The following is a 17,678-nucleotide window of genomic DNA, read 5'->3' on the forward strand; positions in this document are numbered from 1 at the left end:
GTGTGTGTGCGTGTGTGTGTGTGTGTGTGTGTGTGTGTGTGTGTGTGTGTGTGTGTGTGTGTGTGTGTGTGTGTGTGCGTGTGTGTGTGTGGTGGATCAGTGAAGCAACTCTGCAGCCTGCTGCCAACAAGTTGCACGACTGAGCGCAAGTTCTGCATCCGCATCCACCCAGTCATTGTTTCTTCCATAAGCTCTTAATCTAATTCGGAGTCACTGCAGAGCTAGAGGAGCTTTTCCCAGCATGCACTCTGACAGAGATCAGACAGTGGGGTTCTTCAAAGTCCACGATTCAAGATGGAGTGAGTCACATCGGGTCAACACCTCCTGTCTGAGAGACGCACGTCTTCTTTTCCAGCCTGAATGTGGAGGAAACACCTGGTTAATCCTCAGCTGGCCTCCATATCCCATAATGCACTGTGCAACAGCCAGTTCTCAAATGGTGCGTTCAGGGGATCCTCTTCAACCCTAAAACTGAGTTCTGATAGGTATTCAGATACTTTATTCAAGTAGAAGTACTAATACCACACTGCAGTCCAACGTTTAACATGTTCATTTAGTTAAAGGATGTGAGTATAATCTGGGAAATGTAGTCAAAGTATTAAACTGTAGTACTATTATATATTCTATCATTATCTTTAACCCCAACCCATTGATGGAAAAGCAGGATTTTACTGTTTTGAATTATTTAGCATCAAACTGCATCTGCTGGTTATTTTCTCCATCAATCCATTGATTGATTGGTTTGTCAAAATGAGCCAAAGCGACTCAGATGTTAAACACACGTTAAAATAATTTAAATAATTTAAAGGAAAAGCAGCAAATCTTCACATCTGAGAAGCTGCAACGAGGAAATGTTCTTACAGGAAAACTGACTGATGATGTTTAACAGAATAGATGACGATCAACTAATTGATTAATTCATTTCAGCTGTATGTGTATAAACTGTTTAAACTAGTTTAATGCATAAATCTTAATTTGTGAAGTAACTAAAGCTGTCAGATAAATACAGAGCAGTGACGTTTAGCGTCGTTGCAGATTTCAGACTAACAAAATGCCTGATTTCTGAGCTGTTGTTCATCAGAGGAGCTGGAGGAGCTGCTCACAGCTGCAGAAAATTAAAGCAAATTGGTGAAGAAGAAGAAGAAGAAGAAGAAGAAGGCGAGATGAGACACCGAGAACACAAACAGCTGAAAAGACACTCTGCTGTCGGTCTCTTCATGAACCTCCAGCACATGTATTGCGTCATTTTCTGTGTGTATAATTCAGGAAAAGTAAGATTTGTTCTTTGTAGTCGGGACCACAAAGCTTTTTCTGAGGTGAGATGAAGTTTAGGAATGAAAAAGTGCCTGCAGGAAGTAAATAAAGATATAAAGTCCCCTTCGTGTCTTCTTATTTCTAGAACAGACACATGAAGTCCTTCACGTCGCAGAACATAATTTATCTATTTCTCTGCTAAAAGCTCCTGATATTCTAAAGATTCGTCCTTCTGAGCTCCTCTGGTCCCTCGGCTGTCCGTTAAAGGACCTGCTGGTTTATATTTTGCTCAAAAGCGACTTCTTGTGGTTCTGTGAATTCTGACTTTTGTCCCTAAGAAAGCAGGAAGTAGTAGACTGTTTGTTTTCAGTGAATATTTGCTCCTTTTAACCATTACGATGATGTTTGTCAAGCATTTAATCCAGTAGTTTTTAAATCAAACCTAAAGCAGGTCAGAAAACAACATGTGTCCTTTAATATGGACGACATTTCTGTAAATTATAATAACGATGAAAACAACAGAAAACAACAAAACACAAAATCCTGCACAGAACAAAAAAGTGTCACAAAAAGAAACTGTTACGAAAAGTTAATCAGTTTTTTCGTTTTTTTAATCGTTTCATTGGTCTGTGAGGATTTTATAATCCCTGAAGGATTAGGAGGAAGTAATCAGCAGAATAATCAATCAATAATGAAAAGAAAATGTCCGTTTCTGCCTGAAAAGTAAAGGAAAGTCTCTTTTTTAACTGGCTTGAACGACTTTAAGTTGAGATTTGGATAAAATGATATAAAGACTACCGGATGAAGAGGAAGGACTCGATAAAACATAATTCAGGACCTGGTGCGTCCACTTGACGGCTGTTTGAAGCTGACAGGACAAACGGCGAGGGTGAAAGTCTGGGGGTCAGTAGCTCACACTTTACCTCCAGGGGCCCCTTTTTTCTGGCTGAATCCATCCCTGCCGCTGGGTCTCATTTCCCCTCAGCCCAGAATTTAAAGGAGCTTCATGCAGCTTTTCCCTGTTCACACTGATTTAAGAGAAAACATCAGGTGTGACGGTGACACGGGTGAGAGGACGGTGATGAGACGCTCTCAGCTGCAGTGTGTGAACATTTAGTGCAACTTGTGTTTCCTCCCTGTCCCAAACCCACCCACCCACCCACCCAGCCAGCGCTGCTCATTAATCACCGGGTGCCGAGATGATCATTTCTAAGGAAAACAGAGGCGCCAGGAGCAAAAACAAACCGGTGAGAATGTGAAAGGAAAGCCGGAGCGGCGGGGAATTCATGAGGGAGAATGTTATCGCTGAGACTAAAGGTCATATTGTTCACTTCTTCCTGACAGGCAGAGAGAGGGAGGGAGGGAGGGAGGGAGGGAGGGGAGTGTAAGGCAATTTGGAAGGAGGTGGAGGGGAGGCGAGCGAGCGAGGGAGGGAGGGAGGGTGAGACTGCAAAAAAGGGAAAAAGAGAGAGAGAGGGAGGGAGGACAGAGAAAGATTGGTGGGGTGGAGGAGAAAAACCACAATGTGGGCCTCAAGCTGCACAAGGACACACACACACACACACACACACACACACACACACACACACGGCCAAAAGTATGTGGACGCGGAGCCCTGATTGATTGTTGAACATGTGATTCCAAAACCGTGGACGTTAATCTGCCTCCACTCCTCCGGTTTCAGGCTGCAGAGACCCAGCGATCGGGATGATCGGGTCGGGTCCCAACCGGAGATCCGGTTCATCCCAGAGGTGATGCATAAGGGCGGAGGGGGCGGGGGGGCTGAGGTCAGGGCTCTGTGAAGAAGAAGAGGAAGAGGAAGAGTTAAACAGCACATCGTGGGCTTCAGGCTCAGTTCTTGGTCCGATCACTGAAGGTCTGTGAGCTCTGAACATTCAAACTGTGCGGAAAGAAAAGATTAATTGATAAAACTGCACCTTTTAATCTGTTGTTAATCAGACAGAACTAACTGTCCTCCTACAGCCACATTCTCTTTGTCCAGATCAAGATCAAAGCCATGTGATCCAGACTGAGAATCTGTGCATTTGTTTGTGTTTTGGAGATTTCCCTTCACTGGAACAAACCGGTCCGAGTCCAAACCACGAAAAACCAAACAGCCTCCCTTAGTCCACACTGAACGATTCCACAGATTACATCCGTCCCTTCATACGGCGAGGAGGAGAGTCGGGGCGTGGAGGAGTCTGGTGGAGGTGGAGGAGTCACAGAAACCAGTCAACATCTTCGTGAGCTTGTGTTTCAGCGGCCTGAACTAAACCGTAGATGATGTGCGACAGCTTTGAGTTCCTCCGAACCGTCACCAGGACGTGGTGGACGTGCACAGATCGAGTAGAAAACAAGAACTTTAAACCTTTGGAGTTAGACGTCAACCAGAGTTTTGGAAAATAGTTCAATACTGATGTTTTTGTGAGCCGACGAGGTCGTGGAAAGTAGTGTGGACACACACACACACACACCTTGGCATGAATATACACACACAAAAACACCTTCATGGACAAAAGGCTTGTAAAGGCCTTGGACATGAAAACACACACATTTTAGTAATTTTATCTGAATGGGGTCTCTCTCTCTCTCTCTCTCTCTTGGAAGTGGCAACTTCCTCGATCGCCCGCTTCACTCTGAACTCCTGATTCCTGAAATGAAGCAAAGCAGCCTAAACCTCAACGCCCTCTCACTCACACACACACACACACACACACACACACACATAGGTCAATGTAAAAAACCCCAAAATCTGTGGAGCCAAAAAAAAAAAGTTTGGAAACTTTGGAAAGTCCCCAAAAGTTTCCTGTTTGCTCATTGGTCAGCTCTCAGGTTTCCATTGGTCGTAGTCCCACCTCTACCCGAGTGTGTGTGTGTGTGTGTGTGTGTGTGTGTGTGTGGGTGTGTGAGAGTGTGTGTTCTTGCCAGATATCAGTGATATTGTTCAGCTCTGGGTACTGTGTTTTTTCTAATGTGGCCAGGGGTGAAATTAATAGAGTGTGTGAGTGTGTGAGTGTGTGTGTGTGTGTGTGTGTGTGTGTGTGTGTGTGTGTCAGCAGGGTGTTTACCTTGGCGAGCACTCAGAAAGAGAGAGCGAGCATGTTAGTTTTCACAGTTGCTGTTTTAATAGATAACGTCTACGTTTACATTAATAATCTTTTATTTCCACATGCGTCAGCTGCTCGCTGCCGACAGTCGACCCTCGTCTTCCCAAAAATTAAATCTTAAACCAAACATTTAACGTTTTTGCCTCGTGAAGACCAGCTTTTTGTCTCAAGAGTCCGAGGTGAGTCCCCACGGTGCGACTCTTCATGATGAAGATGAGGATAAACGCTCACATTCGTCCGTCCATCTTTCATTTGCTTTGGTGATGTTGACCTAAACATTCATGTCAGTGAAGCTGATTTGAGCCAGAGAGATCGGCAGCGCTCACACCTAGGAGACCGTCAAACAAAGTTAGGAGACAAACAACAGCAAAGAGCAACAAAAGCGCCGACACGTTGCCTTGAACACAGAACTTGTACAATGCGCCACCTGTTTTTAAAAGCATCCAAATTGTTAGTCAGTTCAAAGCATTTGTTTGAAAGTCCACCATGATGCAGGCTGTGAGCTGCTCTGCCAACTCTGGTTCCCTCTTGTCTTCCGCGTAAACACTTTAACAAGTCCAGACAGCATCTAATTAATGCAAGAAGTTGTGTTTTCTCTACGTGCCAGACTCAAACGACTCCAGTGAGGGTGCAGGCCTGTGCATCTGACCGTCTGTCTGCTGACGCACACACCTGGGATCCAGGTGTAGCTGAAACCACGACAACAATGATGATTCTTCCTGTCTGAATTACAACACGCACAACGGCCAAGTTTCCATCCGCACACAGGACTGACTTTAAGTGAAATTTCAGAAAACCTGCAGGAGGAAATAAAACATTTTCCACGTCTGCACCAACTGCTGTGACTGTGAATATCAGGAGGTGGTCGGCAAATAGGTTGTTTGCAGTCAGGTGGCGCCCAGATGGAGGGCAGGAAGCAAACAGCAGAGCGGGCGAGATGGAGGGAAACGAGTGCGGTGCTGTTTTAGGTGATGTGACGAGAAGATGGCGACACGTGTTGGTCGTGATGCTGTCGAAGGATCAGACAAGAGGAACTGCGCAGTGAAGCGTTGTCTGACCGCTCGATAAAAGCTCCTCGTCTTTCCTCTGTTTGATCGATTTGAGCAACCGAAAGCGATGCAACCGACTGGCTGTCGTCACCAGTCAGGTGCCGTGATACCGCTGTAGAAGAAGAAGAAGAAGAAGACGGAGTTTAAACCTCAAATGATGCTTGTTTAACGTTTTCACTGGAGGGTTACAGCTCATGATTAATTCAACGAGTCTGTTTCCATTTTGCTTTTATCGACACACCACCTTGTTCCACCTTCGCCAACATGTTTTCGCAATGGTACGAGTTTCTTTCAGGATTTTGTGGGTTTCTGTTCAGGTTTTGAGGAGTGAGCTCAGAATTTATGAAAACACACCTCATTAATCTCGTACAACACGCTTTTGCAATACTGCACTGCTCCGTTTTGGCGATGCTTCAGGTCAGTGCAGCAGATTTGAAGGTGAGATGAGAGGGCAATGTGGGGGGGGGGAAGAGTGGCCGAGAAACCTTTAAAGGAAGGAAAACAAAGTAGGAGAGCTGACAGACGCTAAAAGAGCGAGAGCAGAGGGGAGTGGAGGTTTGGAAGAGGGAGTCGACTTTGCGGGGGAGTCGGTTAGTTCTCCCTCTTCGTATCGCAAACTTGGCCGGCGTTCAGAAGTACACTCAGAGTGTGTGCATGAGTGTGTGTTAATGACAGTGTGTTAACATCACGGGTGCTTCAGTCCTGTTTCTGCTCAGAAAGCTTGACGGTGAAGCTTCATTTCAGGGCCGACGCTTGTTTTTGGTTTAAGGTTGTGCTTCGACATGTTGTGGCTCTTGTTAAGGCAAAAACCAAGTGTGTGTGTGTGTGTGTGTGCACTGAGGATGCTCTCACTGACGATCTTGACCTTTGCATACTCTCCGTGCTCCTCATCTCACACACACACACACACACACACAGTTTGCAGAGTGTGTTACCCCCAGCAGGCCCTGCAGGCGTAGCGGTGGAGCGCAGTGAAACCTTAGGCGGAGAGCGTCTCCCGGGGGACGGCGGGGCGTAGGAGCCAGATTGAGGCCAGATGTTGCAGATGCAGGAGCGAGCTCGCAGGACCAGGATCCATTTATAGGCTCAGCCCGCCTCGCTGCAAAACAATACCCTGATAGTAGAGCGAGCAATGCTGTGCAAAGCACTGACGTCAGCAAAAAAGACCTCCGGTTCAAGTCTGGTCCCTTTTTTTTTGATGCTTCTGCCTGATTGTAGTATCAGTGCGATCAGTCTGACAATAAAGTCCAAAGTTTTCTCTACTGGGAAGCAGCGGCAGATTTAGGTGTCTGAATATCTGGAGATTTATGGGAATGCAAGATGTTAAAAACATTTCATGCTTCTGTTTATCTTGACGGTATGGTGCTGCTTTCCTCTGTTACCTATATATATATATATATATATATATATATATATATATACACTACTCACTAAAAGTTAGGGATATTCCACTTTCAGGTGAAATATATGGAAAATGTAAAAAGTGAATGCTACAGTGATATTATATCATGAAAGTAGGGCTTTTAAGTAGAAGCATGCACTGGTGATTTTATTCATCTTAAACAATTTATTAAAAGAAAATCTACCAACAGTGGTAGGTAAACCACAACAAAACATTTCCAGTGTCTCAGTAAATTGGGACGTGGCCAAAGGACGTCCACTCCTCTCCTTTCTGTGACTCTTCCAGTCTCTGTATCACTGTTCCAACCTCCTGATGACACTCTGTGACCCTCTAAGCTCAGTGAACACCTCCGTCTGAGGACTTCCTGTTTGAAGCCTCCAGTGTTGAGGTGCTGCTGATCAACTGTTAGGTGTCGTCTTGGTCTCATGATGTCAGAATGTGAACAGCAGGATGAGGAGGACTGTTTAAATACCAATTCTAACTGAAGCAGGAAATGTATTGGTGGATTCATGGATCAAACCTGTTGTGAATGTTGCTGTTAAGCTTCTTGTTAGAGAACAGCAGCTGGTGCAGAAAGTACTGAGACACTGAACAGTTGGACATGTGCATTCAAAGGTTTAGAGAAGGTCACATTAAGTTCACCTGGAAAGGTTAGAATGCATTTTAGGTTCATCCTGAAATTTCACCTGAAAGCCGAATATCCCTAACTTTTAGTGAGTAGTGTAGATATAGATATAGATATACACAGTACATAACAGACTCAGAATATAAATTCACAGCTCTCAAATGTCCTGCTTTCCATTACAAACAGCCGACCTGCTGAATGTGCTTGTCCAGGGTGTCAGAAAGGTCTTTTTCCTCCTGGGACACAGGAAGTGATGTGATTTTAATGTCCGGTTTGTGATAAATAGAAGAAGAAGAAGAGCTTGTGTGTCAACACCAGGCGAAGGAATGAGTGAAACCACAGAAACCCACAAAGAAACTAAATTATTTCTTCTGCTTTGCTCAAAAATCTCCCGGATAAAAAACAACAACTTGATGTCTTTATGATACATGTCATTATATATCACTGTTTATACTAGAGTACACAATGTTAATGGGAACGGGTCTGTTTATGGATAAAATATCCACGTAAGACTGTCTGTTTTCAGTTTTTCCAGCAAATTAAAATAGGCAACAAATCCAAGCAAAGATATCTAATTCTGCCACAATTACATCAACTTCATCGTAATGGTTTCCAGTGCCGCCTACAAAGTTCAGAGAACTCGATGAGATATCAAAACAACAGATAGGTCTGGATATTTCCTCATATGAAGCTAATTTCTAATTGGCCCATCTGAACCTCCTGTTTTTAAAGCTTTTACACCATGTGGCATTTATTCTAAGTTAGATTTAAAAGAAATAATAAAATAAAAAGTCAAGGCCAGAGGACAAACAAGTTAATCTAACAAGATCCATTTCCAAACATTTTAGTTATGACGGCGCTTTCTTACCACCGACTGACACAAAACATGGATTTTCAAGGGCAACACTGTAGAAAATTGAGAAACAAATGTTTTGTCTTGCGTATCTCATTATTCAACCACAAAATTCTTTCCAACCTACTTTGTCCATCAGCAGGCCGGGCAACACAACGCCAAGCAGAGAGAGAGACAGACAGAGAGGAACATCATGTTTTAGTTACGCTGCCTGATAAAGACTAGACACATCCTGCAGCATCCAAGAGGCTCCTCATCCGATAGACTTCTCACACCGCTGAGCAACTCTGTAAAATGAGTTTCTCGTAGTTTGAGTGAAGTTAGGCGCACGGTTCCCTCCAGTGTGGGAGCAAGGGGCCATTTTGCATAATGATGGCTGATCAGACTGTTTCTCATTAAGTGTTTTCTCTGTTTTTAGTTCCTGTTGCTGCTTGAGCCCCCTGGATGACCCTCCACCACCACCCTCAGGAAGGAGAGCTTTTGTTTTATGCTCAGTTCTTAATCAGTCAATAAATCTTTATCTATTTAGTACCAATTCATAACAACGCTCGTCTCAAGAGCTGTACTGCTTACTTAACCTCCCTCCACCGTATTGATGACGTCTCCAGCCATGACACGAGCTTCTGTCCAGTTTTATCAGAGCAGGATTAATGATCTACTTGTTTCTTGGCTGCAGTAAAGTCTACTGATTATAATCTACCGTCCACCTCCAATCACTGATACGGACAGTCTTCCTCACTTCTGTCCTTAAAAAGCCTTTTTTTCTCTCCTGCACGCTGACGTGATGGATGCACAGTGTGAAGACGAGACGAAAAGTGAAGAGACCTGGAACTAAAACAGATAAAAACAGGGGGAATAAAATACAAGGAACATCTGTTAAAGCTTCTATTTGAGCTACCTGACAGCTTGGCTACATATGGTCAGAAGTCTGCGTACAGGGCTGAATAAGTCTGGTATGCCAAAGCCTTTGAAGGGAAGCTTAATTTATGGTTTTCCCCTGAGTTATACAACCTAAATCAGTGTGCAGCTCCACAGTGATGTTAAATATATGGATTCGTGCCGTTGAAGATTTAATACAAGTGTTTAAAACTTTACTTTGACTCAATAAATGTCATGTACGTGCCAGCACTCAGCTGCGGTGCCACCACTCTGTGCACGTTTTAAAACATCCCATCTGATCATATTCTCATATATTGTGTGTGTTTTCTCACAGCAGAGCTCAGAGCAAAGATCTGCAGCGACGATATGAGCGTTCACACAATAAACTAGGAGGCTATCTGTGTTTTTCCAGCGCAGAAATGAAACAATAATCTCTCCAGGAGAAATTCATAGAGGGAAAAGGCTCTTGTTCTTCAGGCCGGCCCCGCCTCCTCCTCCTCCTCCTCCTCCTCCTCCTGCTGCTGCTTGCAGGGGACTGGGAGGGTAGAAGTTAAGAAGTCAGCCCTCTGCCATTGTTCTCGCTCTGGAAGTCTGGGATCGGGACGGGACGGCGCTGGTCGAGTACCGGACGGCGGGTCTGTCGTTATGACGGGCTCCGGTCCGAAGCTCGGGGTGCTGCTGCTGCTGGCGGTCCTTCTGCAGACTGTGGTCGTCACCATCACCGTGCTGCACTTCACCACTGCTCTCAACTCGGTGAGGAAAAACTTTTAATTGCTCGGTTTTTGCGGACCGGTGACGCGCGGAGGCTTTTTACGCATCGTGCGTAAAAGTGGACGCAAAATCGTGAACGCAGCTACAAGCAAACTAAATCTTATGATGAATTTAAACACTTCAGTGTAGTTTCTACAGACTTTGATGCTTTGATTGACTGCTGACAGTTTTGAGGGGGAACTTTTTGAGCTACTTTTTATGCGCTCCAGGGGGCACAATCAGTCCTGGACACCTCTAACGGCTTTCTGCTCAGTGCCACGCAGGTTTTTACAGTTTTACAGGAAAGTTTCGCACAACGCAGCATCGTGCAGTGACACGCTGCCCTTTCCTCTGCATTAGCAAAGAGAAAAATGGGACAAGGAAGTAAAGAGAGGTGAACTGCAGCTATTTTTATGATTAGCTGCGATTATCAGGAAGAGGTTTTACAGGGCTGTGTGTGTGTGTGTGTGTGTGTGTGTGCGCAGGACTCACTCTGCTTGTTTTGGCTGAGCCACAGTCCTTTGGTTACCTGGATTCAGTCCAAACCAACTCTCAGTCTGTGTTTACAGGAATTAATCACTGGCCCAGATGAGATGCAGCAGCTATAGGGAAATGAAACCTAAACAGACAGATGACAAGTAAAGAAGACGGACACATGCCAGGAGATTATGTTGAGTCAGGAGAAAGTTTATGACACTGGTTGTGAGCCTGAGGTGCTTCTTGCCTTGTTTTTCCCCCTCAAAAGGGCAAATCCTCTAATTGTGGTACAAAATAAAATGAGAATCTAATAAAATTCAGTCCTTACAAAGCTGCAAAGTGTGAGGAGAAATCAAAAGGGACGTCCGGCCTACTTGTTCGAAGCTCCTCTTGACACTTTCACTCTGTGCAGATGAAGGAGACGTTTGCCAGGAGCAGTGTTTCCTGCCTGACGGGTGCCGACCTGCAGAGCGTCACGGCGGTGCGCGGGGATCCGTGCTGGCAGGTCACCCAGCAGCTCCACCTGCTCATTGAGAAGGTAAGGTGGAGGAGATGACCTCTTCACCTCCTTCCTCACACAGAAACATCTCAGCGGCTCGTTCTCGCTGTGAGCCAGCATGACCTCACCACGAATGACCTTTTCATATCAGTATTCGCTGATCAGTATTAATGACTCAGTGATTATTTGGCCAGCTGAGTTTTGAGTTTTCTGGCTTTGGAAGCTCAGTTTTCTCTCTGGCCTGCTCTGGATCAAAAACTCCCCACCCACTGGAGTTTGGAGACATTACTAATCCCCCCACACTTCAGCTGCAGAGGCCAACAAAGAAAAATGATGAAGCAGCTTCATTTCTTTTATTATTATCATTCCAGGGTCTCTCATGTTATCGTACTTTACACAACTGGGAGCCGAGCCATGAGCGTACAGTCGAGCTAAACGAGGCGTACGGTCTGATGTTTTGGACACAGTTCAGATTTAAGAGACACGTCTGCCCTGCCAGTGCCACACGTTGTAAACTGTACACAACTGTAAAGTCAAGATTTAACCCATTTAGAGCTGAAACAGCTGTCGATCAATACATTAATCTGCAGCTACTGCAGTGCCTGATGGCCCTCTGTTTGTTTGCATTGTCAGACTCAAAATCAGTTAAAAAAAAACAACAAAAAAAGGATCTGAATCAATGCAGAAGAGCCAGAAAAAAGCATTTTTTCATTCTCCCTCCTTGTTAACACCTGGTGCCTACATTACCCACAATGCAACCCAACCTCTTGTCAGTCCTGCTGCAGATCCAGGTGTGTTCTCAGACTTCAGCGTAAAAACGTCACGTGACCTGCTGCGAGAAGTTGCAGTTCATCATTTCTTCTTGCGTCACGTAGAGCTGCTGAAAAATCTACTTTACTGTTTAGTGGAGGAATCATCTTTCACTCTGACAGGAGACGGTTTTTTTTCCACATTCCTGCCAGAAAAATGGGAATTTCCGCACAAGCGTCTCAGTTTGTGTCTGTTCGTGTTGACAAAAAAACAGAAAAACTCCTTCAACAAAGTGACTCTTGAGGACTTTGTGTCTATTAGCTACAAAATTCCAATTATTGGTATTGTCATTATCATTATTAGGGGCTTCCCGCGCTGCTGGTATCAGTGCTGAACATCAGCAGGGGAAGAAAAATGCTGAAATGATCCAAATCACCGTCTGCAGACACACAATGAGCTCCTTCATAGCCGGAGATGTGATGTGATGTGATCCTGTGAGGTTTAATCAGCACAGGAATGCATTCACCTGCCCTGCACACACACACACACACACACACACACACACACACACACACACACACACACATTATTAGTGTTTTTCCTTTACTTTCTATTTGTGCTCACTGTTTGTTTTTTGTGTCTGACATGTCCAAGTATTTTCTGCTGATTAAATTTAGTTCTGAATATAAACAAAACGTCAGATCATCATCAGACAGTCAAGGGCCAAAAATCACATGTTGTTTTCGTGCGTCTGCGAATGTTACGCTCTCCAATATTTCCCATATTTCTCCTCCTCAAACATGTTTTATTGAGCAGTTTGCTTCACTTGTCATAAACCAGAGCACTGGACGGCATCGCCAAAGATGCTTCCGATTCACGCAGAGGGGGACGGAAAAGTCTGCAGTGAATTTACCAGACATCCGTCGGATAGCTGTTGAGACATTTCATTAAAATCACAAATGTCAGCCTCGCTTTAGAGCAGGAGAAGAAGTCAGAGGGATTCTTCTTCTGGAAAACATGAGTGCTTGAACAAGATTTAAGGACAATCTGTCAGCTGTTGAACTGCTTCAGTCTGGACCAGAGTGGTGAACCGACAAACCGACAAACCAACAGACTGACAGACTGACATTTCCGTCCCTTGGAGCCAAGCTGCTAGTGAGGCTAAAACATCCAACAAACACAAAAAATAAAGTGTTAATAAAGTCATCCAGCCAGAAACTAGAGGTGATGGCTTCTTAATTATTTAAATATTATTGAATGACTCGACTGGGAGGCCTCGATTTTAGTATTTGTGGGAAATACTAACTGATTTAAAGCTGTTTGTTTGAGATGGTGCAGTCTAATTATTCTTATATTTGGGTGTTTACGGGGCTCTTTGACCCAGAGATTCTGCTTCACGCTGACTTCTTGCAGGTAAATTTAGCTCAGAAATGGGTTGTTTTCTTTCCTGACAGTTACTGCTGAAGCTGTAAAAATACTTTAAAAGGGGGGATGATTAACCTTTGGCACCTCCACCGGCTACCTAAAGAGCTCACTGGCTCCTTCTGCACGAGTTATCTATCATGGGTAATATGTAATATTCAGAAAAATACTCCCTTATACGTCTTTATTACCCTCCGAATGCCTCTTTTGCCGTCATGTTTTTTTCCCCCAATTTGTGTAACATTTCTGGAAACAACCTCGACCAAAATGAGCGCGTCTAAAATCCACCACAGCCTAGAAAATGATTTTCATCAGTTTGGCAGTAGCTGCCTGTTTGTGAGCCAGTTCATTGGCTGAAGGAACGTAAAACATGAGGAAGGGGGAGAGAGAGAGAGAGAGAGAGAGAGAGAGAGAGCGAGGGGTCGATTACAGGGAAGGATCTGTTACTGGCCTGAACATGAAGGCGCCTTTTTATTCACCAGAGCAAACTTCCTGAATTTCATGGTTAAAGTCTCAACAGCAGGCTGCAGGCAGACCTGTGGAGATAAATGTATTTATGCCATTTAGAAATTTGGGTTCAGTTCAGGTTTTGTTTGGCTTTTTTGTTGTTGTCTTGCATCGTTTTTTCTCCTTTGAGAACATAATTCTGACTTTAATGTGTCACAGAGCTCCTGAGAAAATACATTCACATGTGATTTTCTAATGTTTTTTTCACTGTTTATCCTGCAGTCGCTGTCTCAGCGTTACCAGAGGCAGATTTCATCGGCAGTCAGAGGTGAGAAAACTAAAAAATTAGAAAAAAAAAAGATGTAGATTTTTTTTCTTGCTGCAGATAAATTACATACATTTGATTCAGAAACTCGTAAAACTGTTTTTGTGTCTGTGTTAGATGAAGTCTCTCGAGTGCTGCCCTCACTTGTGATGGTGGACAGGGCTTCACCTCGCCCCAAAGTCGCAGCCCACGTCACTGGCAGCTTCATGCCCAAGCTGGAGCGAGAGGGAGGAGGTGGAGGAGGAGGAGGTGGAGGAGGTGGAGGTGAGTCCTGCACGCAACGGTGTCTGAATTTAACAAGCAAATCTGGGCTGAGCTTTGGCTTGAAACTAACTGATTGATTGATGATCGGTTTCGTGTCTGACGAGACTGAGAAGGCATTTGCTCCGGCTGAAGGCTCCTGCACCAGACTGCATTTGAATTTCAGCCATTTTAATTTGGTCTGACTCCAACAGGGTGAAACATGGTGTGTGCAGAGTTTCTGTTTTCGCCTGAGAAGTACATTTTCTCCAGTGTGTCACTACGGGAGCCTGTTTCCACCAGGAAAAGTTAATTAAATTAGGAATCATTAAAGTAAAAATACTGATGAACCATTAACATACAATGATGATATAATATATTAAAATGTTGCTTCTTAATATGTGATAGTATTTTCATATCTCATAGTAATGTTGATTTAGAAAAATCATAATTCAAACAAAACATTTGAGTGTTTTTTTACTTTTATCAACGTTTTTCGTCCATATTATTAATCATGACTCAACATCTCACACCTTGATCGACCACAGATTATTGTTTTCTGACTCGTTTCTTTATTCCGAGTGTGTCTGCTGCTTCTCCACAGCTCCGGTCTCGGCCGGGCGTCGAGTTCAGGGCCAGAAGATCTCGTGGTGGGAGGGGCAGAAGGGGCTGGCCTTCCTCCAGGACGTCCAGCTGGTGGACGGGGAGCTGGTGGTGCCGCAGCCGGGCCTCTACTACGTCTACGCCCAGACCTACTTCAGACACACCCACTCCCTGGAGGAGGAGGGCGAGGACGGCGAGGAGGCGGAGGACAGAGGGAGACCCCTGCTGCAGTACGTCTATAAAAAGGTGAGCGTGCTCTTCTTCTCAGGTCGGGTTGTGTGATTCTGCTGCTCCAACCTGCTCTGCTGTTATTTCTTCTTCATTTGGCTTGACCATGCTGTCGATTTAAGGTTTTTCTTACTCATTTTTATTGTCACACAGCTTTTCCTTAAGTAGAAATACTAAAACCACAGTATTACTGAAAGTAAAAGTACTCTATGAGCAGAAAAGTGTCCTCTGTGACTGTTAATAAGATTATTCTTCCTCATTATTGATGGAAAAATCAGGATTTTACTGTTGGAGTTGGTTGAGCTGATGATTATTTTCTCCATCAATCCATTGATTGATTGTTTGTATATAAATATATGAATAAATATTCACAATAAGTGTCAAAAACAACAGTCAAAACCTCGATGTTATTATAAAAACATTCAAATTATCAGAAAAATCAAAGGAAAACAGCAAATCTTCAGCTGCACCCAGGAAATATCGATTAGTTTTCTGTCAGTAAGTTCATCGATCGGACGAATCACTTTCAGCTGAACTCTTAGAAGCTGTTGGGGAATTTGGAGAAAATGTTGGTAAATTAATATTTTGCCTCCTTTTTATTATCTGAGACGGCAGGAAACAAACAGATGTGATAAAATATGTGGTTTACATTTGAATTAAAGGATATTCATTAACCTTGAAGACGTAACGGTTAAAATTTCAAGACTTCAGGACCCTGAATTTATTGTTGATTGACCCTGTTTGATTGATCCAATCAATCAAAGATGAATCATTTCAGCTGTTCTTGTATTAACTGCTGATTTCAAAGACTCTTCATATGTTTTATATGTAAAAATTAAAAATATAAAATGGCATTAAAAGAAAATATACAAGTTAAATAAGTAAGTTAAATTGTTCCACCAGTGATTTTAATAAATATTTCAGCTGCATTTTTTCTCTACGTTAATGAAAAGACTCTAATTTAATCAAATCAAATGCTGTTTTTGCAGATTCCTTCCTCAGTCGTGTATTTTTAGATTATTTTTGCAGATTCAGGGACAGACAGCAAACGTCTGCACATCTGATTTAAATCCTTTAGTTTTACATCCCGACCCCCCCCAGACTGATGATTCACAGCCGCAGAGGTTGTGGTTGGTGTCCTGAGTAATCTGCTCTGATGTGACTAATGTGAATCCAGACAGTGAACTCACGGAGCATCAACACGACACAAACATCCAGTGAAGTGAAATATTTCAGAGACACGTGTCACTAAATAAAAGCTGCTTCAGCTGTATATTAAAAATGATACAACTCCTAATAATGTAATGAAATCTTGGTCCAGTTCATCATTCAGATGAATACTGAAGGAGTTTTAGTGATTTAAAGGTAGATATAAAAATAAAAAGGAAGGAATCTGAATCTTTGTGGTGCATTCAAGGACACGTGTCGTACATTTGGCTCACAGGCGTGCGACTTCACGGGAAAGTCGGCCCAAACGGCACATTGTCTGATTTTATTATGATGTTTTCATAAAGTTTGAGCTTGAGGGACGATGACGTCGTTCAAAGTGTGCAGATGTTGACCAACGCTTTGGTTCATCTCGGGCTGAAGAGCATCCATCGACTCATCTGAGTGATAAATAGTTAAATAAATCAGAAATGTAGGCCTTCTCCTCTCAGCCACTTAATATAAATATATAAATGTATAATATAACAACAGAACATGAGCTGATCTGTTAGAAAAGGGATCAAACATAATCCCCCTCACAGAGCAAATACATTCTGGCTGTATTTTACTTTTTTAAACATGTTTTTACTTTTATTTTGCTGAAAAAGTGAAAGCGCTTGCAGAGAATGTTTAATTTAATTTTAAAAAACCCAAATTTGAGCCAATAATCCAGCTGCAGCGGTTGGTTAGAGAGAACTAAGATCCTTTATTTATGTAAAACTAAGTTTTTTTGTATCTGTGTGTTTGTGTTTCTGGGTTTTTCTCTTTGTTATTGTGAAATACTGGATAGTTTGAACAGCTTTAATGATCTGAGAGACTTAGAGGGGGGAAAAGTCTCTTTGGTGCAACTCAGACACATTTTAAACGAGCTGAGAGGACGAGAAGAGACGCCAACTGGCCAAAACTGGTTATAATTAATAATAAGCGTTAAGTCTAGTGAACTAAAGCTGTCAGATAAATATAAATATATGAGCCTCTGAAGTATCGTAGCCTTCAGGCTGATGTTATAACTAATCAATACTCTTTAAGTACTTGATGCCTTCTGCCATTAATCTGCTGGAAATGTTTAATACATTTTAAAGAACTGTTATTTTATCTGCTGTTCCTTTAGGGTTCTTATTGTAACTTATTGAAACGTGTCCCTCCTGCTGTCTGTTGTTCTATTATGCTTTCATTCACTTGATTATTAATTATTGGTTGCTGAATCACTCAGTTTAAGAACTGATAGCTGCGAATTCCGACCTTAATCCAGCCCTCGAACGCATCACGGACACCTCCCTTTCTCCTCCACACGTCACACCTCTCACTCACCTGCTCTTCTCCCGCCAGGTGAGCTCCTACCCGGTTCCCATCCTGCTGATGAAGACGAGCCGAACCTCCTGCTGGTCCCGGGGCTCCCAGTTCTCCCTGCACTCCGCCCACCAGGGGGGGCTGTTCCCGCTGAGCAGCGGCGACCGCCTGTTCGTCACCGTGACCAACGCCTCGGCCGTGGACATGGACGAGAAAAGCAGCTTCTTCGGGGCGTTTCTCATCAGCTAGACGGGCGGACGTGAGGCTCGGGA

General features: G+C 43.6%; 1 protein-coding gene across 1 annotated transcript; it reads left to right on the forward strand.

Moving 5' to 3' along the window:
• Positions 1-9,789: 9,789 nt before the first annotated feature.
• Positions 9,790-17,678, forward strand: tnfsf10 (TNF superfamily member 10). The gene is made up of 6 exons (XM_070853162.1): positions 9,790-9,922; positions 10,809-10,934; positions 13,797-13,842; positions 13,957-14,073; positions 14,684-14,928; positions 17,446-17,678. Exons 1-6 carry the CDS (start codon positions 9,815-9,817, stop codon positions 17,653-17,655), a joined length of 852 nt encoding a protein of 283 aa, XP_070709263.1. The 5' UTR covers positions 9,790-9,814; the 3' UTR covers positions 17,656-17,678.

This window comes from Pempheris klunzingeri, chromosome 21 (assembly GCF_042242105.1).
Source record: "Pempheris klunzingeri isolate RE-2024b chromosome 21, fPemKlu1.hap1, whole genome shotgun sequence".
In the NCBI taxonomy this organism is placed as follows: Eukaryota; Metazoa; Chordata; class Actinopteri; order Acropomatiformes; family Pempheridae; genus Pempheris; species Pempheris klunzingeri.

Coding starts and splice junctions, on each gene's coding strand:
- tnfsf10 (XM_070853162.1), top strand. CDS start 9,815: ATGACGGGCTCCGGTCCGAAGCTCGGGGTGCTGCTGCTGCTGGCGGTC. Junction 9,923..10,808: donor TCACCACTGCTCTCAACTCG/GTGAGGAAAAAC, acceptor CACTCTGTGCAG/ATGAAGGAGACGTTTGCCAG. Junction 14,074..14,683: donor GCTGGAGCGAGAGGGAGGAG/GTGGAGGAGGAG, acceptor GCTTCTCCACAG/CTCCGGTCTCGGCCGGGCGT.